General features: G+C 35.8%; 1 protein-coding gene across 1 annotated transcript in view; it reads right to left on the bottom strand.

Moving 5' to 3' along the window:
* The window catches only part of Larp7 (La related protein 7), a 207,987-nt gene that overhangs the window by 20,485 nt on the left and 175,399 nt on the right, over window positions 1–12,103 (bottom strand). The window contains exon 10 of the mRNA XM_090393486.1: window positions 126–270. Coding sequence (XP_090249612.1) covers window positions 126–270 — 145 coding nt within the window. The remainder of the gene's footprint in view (window positions 1–125; window positions 271–12,103) is intronic.

Raw genomic sequence — 12,103 nt, 5'->3', positions numbered from 1 at the left:
ATTAAATATGTACTAGCTTTTTGGCATATAATAATTTCTTCAGCACAGAACTTGAATAAAGAGAATGAAAGTTTTTTTTTTTTTTTTTTTAATAATAAAAGATAAGTTAAATCTCAAAAAGATACCTTTTAATAAATCCAGGTGCCCCAAAGATCCACCATCTTTTAGAAACTGCTCTGCACTTTTTGGATCTGTGCACCTAACATAGGCAATATCTTCTCCTTCTGTAACATCAACATATGCCACATTTCCCAGAGATTTTATTTGTTTCTATAATGAATAATTACAATTAAAATAATCCAGAAAGAATAGCAAGTAATTTACAGAACAGAAACAAAGTCAAAAAAACTTTTTCACATCTCATTTTTAAGCATATACCTAAGCTAATGCTCTAAATATTGTACTTTTCTAATGCCTTTTCATTCTCCCAAATGGAATAGACTCTTTCAGCTATACCTTTTTTGGAAATTAGTAAGCAGTTGGTCACCACCCTTTGCCAACATTGACATTTGACTAACAATTTGTAGACTTACCGGTGACAAAATTAAAACAGACAACTACCACCATCTCATGTTCCTAACTCTAAATAATATTATTGTGTGAAATAGCATTAATTCTATGGATGATAATTCTGGGCTGCAGGTTAAAAACTTGTTACTGAGAGAAATATACTATTTGCCAATGCTGAAGATCAATTAACTCTGGAGCCATTTAACACAAAGCTACAGAATAAAGTTCCTCTAGTCGACAATTAGAATTACCTACAATATTCTTTCCTCTAAAAATTCAACAGACATTGCCAAAAACTATACAGCCACTTCTATACTCTACATACTTAATTCACTGCTGAAAGAGTTGCAGCAAATCTTCAGTGAAAACTTGGAAACCATTTGTATTCCTAAATCAAATATAAGAACACTCAAGATCAAGATGTTATCAGTCAACTCACTAAATAGAACATTATAATAGCAAAGTCACTATTGCAAACTATTAGAAATTTGTGGCTAAAATTTCATAGCAACAATGATATTTTAAAGAAAATTCATTATAGCAAATTTTTTGCATTAACAAATTATTCTTTCTCGCTCTGCAAGTTTGCTATAGTGGATGATGACAATAAAAAAAGATAAACCAACTGTTTTAACATTCAATATTAATAAATACAAATAAGAAAATAGTTTCATTTTCATGAATACTGATCAGTATTTGATAGTCCTGGTTTTTCTATTATTGATTTTTATATCAATCTTGTTAGCAATTATTTAATTTGTTTATAAAAATTCTTCAAAAAATATCTGAGAGGATAATACTATCTAAGAATTCAGCTTAATATCCTTTATTTTTGCATCTGATTTCATAGTATATTCCTAAAGACCGTACAGATTTAAAGTAATAGGTGAGACAATGAACCACCTTGTCTTATACCAAATTTAACATCAAACTATTATGCTGTATGCACCAGTATCTTATCAGATTTATTTTTTAAATAGACTTAAGAGATTTTACATGCCAAGATTATATTTGTATTTTGCCATAAAGGAAAGGAAAAAAAACAACAAAAACAATTAGTATTGGCAACATCTATTTAGTCTAAACTTGTTCTTGACTAATTTTCCCTTCAATAATTCTTAGCTATTTCTCAAGAATGCTCGCATAGATTTAGTTACTAGGTGGCATATTGAGGAAAACTGTTAAGAGTGCCTGAAAATATAAGCTTATTTTGTTTTTTTAAAAGTGATATTGCATCAGATTTAGTTTAGATTTATAGTACATATTTAGAGTGTCAACATGATGGTTGCTTCTCCTAAGATTTTTTTTTAATCTTTAGTATTGTACGAGTATTTTATTAATAAATTAATTTGTTTTAATTATTATTTATTTAGGAAATGAAAAAGATATAAATGTAAAAATTGCAAAATATTTAAAAATAACAGGTGTATTAACTCTATATTTAAACCAAACCTAGTTCAAAAACAAACCAGACTAAAAGTATACAATACATTAGTTCTACCAGTCTTAATGTATGGAAGCGAAATCTGGACAATTAAGAAAAAAGACAAACAAAGATTAAAAACAGCAGAAATGAAGCTTATGAGAAAAACTGCAAAATATACTGTATTTGATCACAAAAGAAATGAAGAAATTATGAAAGAATTAAACCAAGAACCAGTAATAGAAAAAATTAAAAAATATAAACATAAATGGATGGAACACGTTCAAAGAATGAAAACAGAAAGATTACCAAAACAAGCCATAAAGTACAAGCCATTAGGAAAAAGAAAACCGAACAGCCTCTTAAACGATGACTTCTAAGGCCGGAACAGGCCATGCTAGGCCTAAATCCTTGATACGCATGATGATGATGATTATTATTATTTAGGCCTTCAAGGAGTCAAAAGAAATCGTGGGAGGTCCCTCCTAGGAAACACAAAGTCTATCATAAAACTCCTTAAACTCATTGACCGTTCTGCACTCTATCAGGCAATGCATTCCGCGGTTCAACCACCCTCCATGCAAAGAAACCACTGCTCACCCTCTTGCTCACAGTTTCCTTTCGTAACTTCCAGGGATGGCCCCTTGTTATTACTCCTTCCCGCTGTTCAACCAAGCGAAAGACCTCCCCAGTGTCAACCCTGTAACCACTTCTCAACAGTTTAAAAGTCTCAATCATATCACCTCTCCTTCTTCTATCCACCAAACCCTGCAGTCCACATTCCCTCAGCCAATCCTCATAACTAACATTGTACAGTCTTGAAACTGTCTTTGTTATCTGCCTCTGTACCCTTTCCACAGTTAATTTATCTCCTTCAAATCCTGGGGACCAAATCTGAGAACAATAGTCTAAGTGTGGTCTGATCAGGGTCTTATACAACGGAATGATAACGCTCAGCTCTGCAGGTCAGCGTCCTTCTCATTATTGCAGCAATCCTCTGTGTTACCTTCGCCACCTTTGCAATATGTCCCTTGAATTTCAGGTTTCTATCAATCATCAACCCCAAGATCTCTCGTCTCCCTCCCCAACTTCCTCCAGTATATCTCCTCCAATAGAGTATGCAGCGTTCCATCGATGTGTCCCATACCTCAAGACCTTACATTTTGCTGTATTAAGCCAACACCCCCCATTCATTTGCCCATCTGTCTAGCTTATTCAAATCCTCTTGCATGACTACCACATCTGCACTATTACTAATAACCCTTCCCAGCTTCACATCATCTGCAAACAACTGAATATCCCCCTGGAATCCACTGACAATGTCATTGATATAAAGGTTAAACAATATAGTTTTTTAACCTTTATATTCTCAGTATTGATATATATACTTTATATTCTCAGTATTTATATACTCAGTACTGGGACTGAACCCTGTGGGACTCCACTTGTAACCCTCTGCCTCTTTGAAACTGCCCCACCATACACAACTCTCTGATACCTATCAGACAGCCAATCCTGAATCCAGTTGAGCAACCTTACATCCAAACCCATTTGCTGCAACTTAAATATCAGCTTATCATGTGGCACCCTGTCAAATGCCTTCATTAAATCCAAGAAAATGGCAGTTTATGCCTTTCTCTCATCTACTACTCTTGTAAAGAGCAGCCAGGAGGGCGACTCATTTGGTAAAGACAGGCAAAAGTCCAGCACGAGTATATATTAGCAAATCAGCAAAAAAAAATATCCAACAGGAGGTTTTTTGATGTGGCAAGAAGAAAGAATAATGATTATTTCAAGATTGTCTTAATGAATGAAAGTAGTAAATTGGTAACTGCTGCAGAGTGTTTCATTCTCAGTGTGAAATCAGAGGTTTAAGAGCTCAAGTGTGGAGAATGAAATGAGAAAAGATGTACTGCTGAATGAGTGCAGAGGAGTTAAGTAAGCCAGATGACAATAAAGCAACAGGATTTGAAGACATCACCACGTATTTTAATGGAATATTCCAAGGAGTGAATATCAGTCTTATTCTACCTGTTTAACAAGTCTTGCAACAAGTACAAGTTTCAAAGGAATGTAAAATTGTTTCACTTCACAAAGGTGGTGATAAGGCTAAGACTACAAATTATAGGCAGATCTATATCTGCAGTTGTAGATAAGGTACTGGAGAGGTTGGTGAGCTAGGATTCCAAAGTGGGTTGATAACTATGGTATTCTCTGTGCTGGCAGCATGGATTTATTAAAGGAACATTAGGTTTTACCCAACTTGCTTATGCACTATAATGAGGTGATGAATGTATTGAACAAGAGAGATATATATGAGGGTGGTCTGAAAAGTTCTCGGCATCGACCACAGATGGCAACACCATCAGCATGACTCCCCCTTTCCAAGCCAGCACATCCACCACAAGTGTCCATGCAAAACTGCAAGTCACTCCAAGTAGCACATCCCATACAGCTGTCTGAAGCAAAAGTGCTATCTGCAGCCCTCGAAACAGATAAAACTGAACATCTTGCAGCCATTAAATTCCTTGCAAAAGAAGGTCTAATGCCAAACGAAGTTCATTCGAAGCCCATAAAAGTCTACTGGCACTCTCCCTCCCTCGCTCTTAACAACCAAGAAATGGGCCGCCGAGCCCAAATGTGGCTGCACCAGCTCTGAAGACGACCCACGCAAAGGACGTCCAAAAAGTGCAACACCAGAAATCACTGATAAAGGCACAATATGGTATTTTAATCAATTAATTATGTACATAGTTGGTTATTTGGTAGTTATGTGCTGATAAAGTGTGTGGGAGGAATAACAATGCTGCCTTTGAGTCTTAAGTTTGACTTGAAAAATTTCATTCCATGTGCTGTGATGTGTAGACTGCATGCATTGGTGAATATGAATTGTTTATGGGGAGGGAGGGGAGTGGTGAAGAATTTATTAAAAAACTGAGGAGTGTGAAATGTTAAATGTAAGTAGAAATTCAAATGAGGGAGAAAATGACATGATATAACAGGTAGTGGTGAGTGCTAAGTGATATGTGACAAAGAATGGAGGTATCAGAATGCAAGATGACAACAGTGGTGCTATAAGAAAAGAGATATGGAAAAAGAAGAGTCTAGCATGATGTTGGAAATATTACGTCTTTGATGAGTGCTGAACAATACTACACGGGAGATAAAGAGAACAGAAAAGTGTTTTTGACAAACAGAAGAACAAAGGATCAATGCCGAAATGAACGATATAGTGATATATGGCAATTCCATGTTCTGAGACATACTGGCTGACCAAGAAAAGTAACTTTCCCCAGATACAAAGATTTGTGAGATGGCTGGAGCAATAAGCAAGCAATTAGAATGAGTGGATGATATGAAGAGCTGTTGAGTTAGGTGATAGCAAAACACTAAAAATCAGTTGCCACTGTATGACATGAGTAACATAAGGAAAGCTGTGATTGCAAATGAGTCAGTAAGAAAATTGTACAGAAATGGTGTGCAGTATGCAAGATGTAATGGAGTGATTTTGATGGTCAAAAGGATTTGTACTTGCAAGATAGATTGCACTTGAATGGTGTTGGTGTGTGGCACTTGGAGAAATTGTTCGGTGAAAATGTGAATTGTCAGGAAAACTAGGTATGTGTAATTGCAATGAATGCATGAATATGTAAATTAAATTAAGTGGCAAAAATTGGGAGTGTAATGACATAGTGAGTAAGAGAATGATACACTTTTCTTTATTTGTCAAGAAAGAAAAGTGGAAACTGTAGGAAATGAAGAGAACAAGAAGGGGGGGGGGGATTTGTTCAAGGTTCAAGTCATCAGCCTCAATGTTAACTGCCGTGTATACACTAGTGCTAGAAGCATCAGAAATAACAGCAAGGAGTTCTTGACATTGGTGGATGTAGTGAACCAAAAATTATAGGCATAAGTGAGTCATGGATAACAGACAAGATAAGAAGGACAGGGGAGAACTAGATAATGACTGCAGAAGAATTAAATCCAACCAGAGTAGAAATCTCCAGTGGTAATATGAATAATACAGGAAATGCTTTGAGACTGGTGTGAGATAGAGATTAACAGGACAAAACACACAATTGAGTGCTGCTAAAACTATTTATATGGTTCACAATCCTCTTCAAGAGGAATGTGAACTGAATAAACAGGTAAATTTTGATACATGGAACTTATCGAGCGACCTCTAGAGCATCTCCCTTCTGGAAATGCTGTAGAGGTCGCCCAAAATTAACTTGGAGAAGAATGATGGAACCTGAAATGAAGGAGGCAAGATGAACCAGTTGGGCAGAAGCAAGAGCAGCTGCGAGGGACAGGGGAAGATGGAAAATCAGCATTGCAGCCTTATGTGCCAGTAGGTACGGAAAGACTTGATGATGATGAAATATGGTATGAACATGTTAATGGTTTTTTTAATTTAATTTTTATTTTTTTGATGACTGGATAGCCACAGTAAGTAGAAATGGTCATAAGTCACATATGCCATAAGTTGAGAACTGCAATGTGAGCAATTTCTATGACATTTTTATAAAGAAACAATTAGCAACAGGAAAATGCAACACACATAATTTGAAATAAGAAAAAGTTTTAGAGCATGGAGGTGCAAGAATTAGTTTTTGACAGTTACTGCTAGAGTGCATGAGGTACTACACTACTAATTTTACATTAGTAGGGTAGTACTTCATTACAGTATCTTTGCTGTATTGTAGTACATTAATGGCAAAGAAAGATGGTGAGTGGCCAGTACTTTTATGTGTGTGTCCTGGAGTTTCAATGCACAAATTCTTGTCTCTGTTCGGTGAACATTTAGAAGGAGATATAAAAATAATCCTCTGACTAAATTCCATTTGTGATATCACAAATTTCACGAGCCCAGTTACATCTGTAACTGGGCTCATGAAAACGGCAAGAGCTCAGGCCAATCGTGTGTTTGAGTATTTGACAGCCATTTATATGAAGCCAATAAAAGTCAACATAAAAGTCTCCTAACAGAGTAGCTGTGAGGAGAACATATCACAGAAAACCAAGTGGCAAATGCTGTGAAAAAAAGCTTGTACTATGGACATACTGTTTACACTTAGTACAGGCTAATGCACTAAATGACAGAATGATCTGCTACACATTTTACAAAGACAGGTGGTCCACATTGAGGAGTGTTTACAGTGTTCCACAAAGTGAAATTTCATATGTCATGAATAATGAGGCATAATGTATCTGGTTTTGCAAATCCACGCACAACTGTTCAAGGATAGTACATTATGGCAAAGAAAAAAAAAATGGTCCATAGATTTTGTTACATGTCAAAAGCACCAAAAGTATTAACATGTAACAAAATCTATGGACCATTTTTTTTTCTTTAAAAAACAGTAACTGGATGTGTGTGCATGCGTGCATGCTGCACATGCACCCCTTTCCCTCACCACATCCATTAAATTGTGACAATTCCTCAGAATATGCAACTGTCAAGCTGATGGAGTGAACAAATCTAACCTACAATGACTTTCTCTGGGGTTACATATGCATGTACTGCCATTGTGCCAAACATGAATGATCCGAAGAATTATATAAGGCAGAATTATTTTGAAATTATTGAGTGCCAGGTATTAATTTGGCAGGAAATGGAGTACTATTTCAATGTATACTATAGGGTGCAATTCTTTTAAGGAGAATTCTTCCAAAGAGCTTAAAGGTGGAGCAAAGCAAGGAGATAGGTCATAGATTCTTGACATTATTTAAATCTTTTCCTAGAATTTCACCACTCATCAAAAGAGCACTCCTGATTGAACAAGCTGTAACCAGGTCCTCCCCCCCCCCCCCAACAACACAGACTGAAGCAGGCTTCCAGAAGAAACTTAAATCCAGAATCACTTTTAATGACAAAGTCTGAATCAGGGGCCTCCTCCTAAAACTAGGCAATATTATAAGATGCAAAAAAACTTCCCAGCTTTTAGAATTCATTCTCTTCAACAGAAAGATCCAGGTCCATATTGGTGGAAAAAAGAGCAGACCTAGATTCCTCCACAACAGCCCTCCACAGGGCTCTGTGTTAGCCCCTATACTCTTCAACATCTACATGTCTGACATACCACATATCACCTCAAGCAAATATGTGTATGCTGATGACCTAGCGATCCTATGCCAGTCTACCTCCTTTGCTAACCTGGAAACAAACTTAAACACAGACTTAAACATCATGGAAGAGTACTTCAAGCAATGATACCTGAAGCCAAATCCAACAAAAACTGTGTTCACAGTATTCCACCTAAACAATGCAGAGGCAAATTGTCACCTCAACCTCTCTTTCTAGGGAAAGATGGTAGAACACGAACCTCACCCGAAATACCTCGGAGTGAGCCTGGGCAGAAGACCAACCTATAAAAGGCACATCACCAACCTGTCCAATAAAATTAAAACGAGAAATAATATCATTTCAAGGCTTATTGGAACAACCTGGGGTGGTGAGACAGAAGTCCTAAGGTCGTCTGTACTAGCCCTCGCATTCTCTGCAGCTGGTATCTATGATGTTATACCATTATGGATACCCAGCTAAATTCTACCATGTGCACAATTAGTAAGACACTGAGAAGCATTCCTCTCCCCTGGTTGCCTGTCCTATCCAACATTGCTCCAACAATATGGAGAAGACAAGTCTTGATTAAAGAATTTAATAAAGTACCAACCAACCTGCCCTTGCACCAGACTCTCTCAAATATCCACCTAGTTGTTGTCTAAAATCAAGAAACCCTTCCTGATTCATGGACGAACTCCCTTCACCTGCCTTACCATCAACATCTGATACATGGAGAGAACATTGGTCCAACAATCTCCCAACAAATAGCTTTCTGGTTGAAGATCCCTGTGCTCCATAGCCTGGTTTTGCTCTTCCTAGGAGGATTTGGTCATCCGTCAACAGGATCACAACTAACTAGGGCAGATGTGGCTACCTACTACACAATTGAAAACTGTCAGACCACCATTATTGTGACTGTTCTCCCATAGCCCAGACAATCACTCATATTGTGAATGACTGCCCAAGGTGCCAATTTCATGGTAACCTCCAAGACATCCATGAGGCCCTGGATTGGGCCTCATCCCGTTGCCTTATGGCTTTCTGGACCATTAAAACTGAGTTGCTGTTCTGAAAAGTCTAAGATTCAGGTTTTTGTGCTTAATTATGCTTTTCTAATAAATGCTTCTAATCATTTACCTTGGCATAATTGCTGTGATAATCAACAATGGCCTTATACAAGAATGCTATAGATTATACTGTAAAAATAGTCAATTTATAATTATGAATCTTTCTACAATTGCTTCTGTATATTAGAATTTTATTAATTTCGGTTTCTTAATCATGTATGATTGGCACTTGCAGTGTGCTCGATAAGAAACTGATATTTATTTTAAAAATGTCAAGCACAGTCAAACTTGGTTATAACAAACACCAGGGGACTGATTAAAGTTTCTTGTTATAACCATTACTCACTTCAGTGTTGAGTTAAATTTACTTCCTACTTTTTTTTAATTCTCAATAACTCAATAAAAAATAGATTGAAAAAAAAACAAACAAAAGTATTAGAGAGAAAAATATATAATCACATACCTAGATATTTGTATGAACTACAATACACTTAATATTAAACAATTTATTTGTCCATTATTTCAAAAACATACACTTAATACCAAACAGTTTATTTCTCCATAATTAAAAATAATACTAATTAATAATAAACATGATTTCTATCCAGTCAACCATTACATACAAAATTGTCACATCCAAATTGTTCAACAAATTTGACCGATCTTGACCCTTCAAGATCAGATCTATTGAGAAATCAAGCAATTCTTTGCATAGGGAACCATTGAGGAATGCTTCATTGACATTTGTAAGCTTGCACATTCTAAATTTTTTGGTTTCAGTTATGCTGTTTTCCACTGCTGATATGTAAACATCTTTATTCTTCCGCAACATCAATACTGTTGAAGAGAATGATATTTTTCATGCGACATTCTAACTCATGAATAATTTAAACTTTTGCATGAACCGAGAGACATTTTCTTTTAGTAGACATCTTTCTGATGAAAGAGTTTGTATTTTACTGATTTTACTCATGGCATTGTTTGGTAAAGTGAGGGAGAATGGCTAGACACTGGAGAGTGGGTATAGAGTGGGGATGGTTCCCAAAGGAAAGATTAGGTTACTGCCCAGAATCTGATATAGGATAAAAGCTAAGTCACTCCTTTCTTTTTATTCCAAGAACTACCTGTGTAATTAAAATTGTATGCAAAGGTACCAAAATTTGTACACTATATCTGTGTAGTACGCTCATTATAAAAGTGAGCAACTGTATGGGAATATGCATAAATTAAAATCATTATGGCCTTTTGCTCATTACAGCAATCATCTCATTATTTCCATGCTTGTTACAACAAAGTTCAACTGGAATTTAAATTCGTGTATTTACCAGATATCTGACAGAACAATGAATAATTTCATTGTTCTTTATTCTAATTCACAATTGTTAAGTGTAGCGATATTTGTCGTTCATCATGAAGACATTCGCTTTTTGCCAATGATGAAAGCATATCAGCCATCACTGACTTCTTGCTTGCTTAGTTGAACAAGTAAGCATGCTCACTAGAGAGATTGATGGGTGATTGGCAGCTTACCAGAGAGAGTTCAGTAGTGGGATAATTAGAAAAACAAGAGAGAGAGAGCGAGAGAGAGAGAGATAATGGAAGTTTGAGAACACAGACCAGAGAATTTTGTTTTAGGAAGTCTTATTTAAAACTAGAGTTTTAAATAAGACTTCCTAAAACAAAATCAGAATGTCAGAATGTCAATAGAGGATTCTGAAAAGAAGTCTTAACAAGGTGGATCCCTTGACTGAAAAAATTGATACTATCAACAAGTGAATAGCAATAAAAAGATATTAAATAGACATTCAACATTTGAAGAAATACAAAATGGAAAGTTTCATGTTCTGTCTCAAGGATACCAGTGATAGAAAGGGGGATGGTAAATCCCTTTATGTTTTTATAGCCGGGTACAAAACTCGGATAGAAATCCATAGAGTTTCATGCCGAAAAAACTATCGGCGAGCCCAAGTGTAAATGATCACTTGGGTAGTACAACACCAGGGCAACTCCATGCAAAGGTGGAGCAAGCTCCGTCACTAACTTTAATATTCTCTCATAATGTAAAACCCAGCTCCTAAGAGATGTATATATATTGTTTTACATTATGAGAAGAGGTCACTACCCAGACCAGTTTCAACCTTTTTTGAGGTCTGGGTAGTGACCTCTTCTCATAATGTAAAACAATATATATACATCTCTTAGGAGCTGGGTTTTACGTTATGAGAGAATATTAAAGTTAGTGACGAAGCTTGCTCCACCTTTGCATGGAGTTGCCCTGGTGTTGTACTACCCAAGTGATCATTTACACTTGGGCTCGCCAATGGTTTATTCGGCATGAAACTCTATGGATTTCGATCCGAGTTTCGTACCCGGCTATAAAAACATAAAGGGATTTACCATTCCCCTTTCTATTAACATATTTGCCGGTAAAATAGCCTTTTGGCTTATTAAATTAGTAGATATCAGTGATATCAATTATTTTTCTCAGAACAAGTGATGGACTTTAGGAAATCTAAAATTGTAAAGAATGAAGAAATTCTACTTTGATACACTGTTTAAGGTAGTAAAAGAAACTGTTTTTCTCTAGTAAGAAATTTATAATTTGTGCTTCTTGTAATAAAACTGCCTGATATAAGAAAATTTATACTCCAGTGAGGATGAATGGAACAATATGTGCTAAAATAAGGAAAAACTGCATAATTCCACGGAAGTTAAGAAGTTTTATATTTTGAGAAGAGAACTGATTCTAATGAACATTTATTGTTTTGTAGGAATTTTCTGTGAAAAACAAAACAGTCAATCTGGTAGACTGATTAAGCTCACATAAAACAAACTAATAGAATGAATTAGCAAGAGAATTAAAATATTTGTCTTATAAAGATTTCTTTAAAGATAAAGGAGATCACTCAATTACAGTTTTAATTTAGAAGGCCTTGAATTCAGGTAGTTTTGTAGTTATTAATTTAATTATATTAACCATGTATATACAGGTATCCCTTGCTTAACACGTAATTTGATTACCGTAGCAAATTAATT

This window comes from Typopeltis vanoorti, chromosome 5, assembly GCF_054136105.1.
Source record: "Typopeltis vanoorti isolate ZY-2024b chromosome 5, IOZ_Tvanoo_1.0, whole genome shotgun sequence".
Lineage (NCBI taxonomy): Eukaryota > Metazoa > Arthropoda > Arachnida > Uropygi > Thelyphonidae > Typopeltis > Typopeltis vanoorti.
The sequence above is the reverse complement of the archived record's forward strand: the minus strand, read 5'-3'. Positions and strand labels throughout refer to the sequence as shown.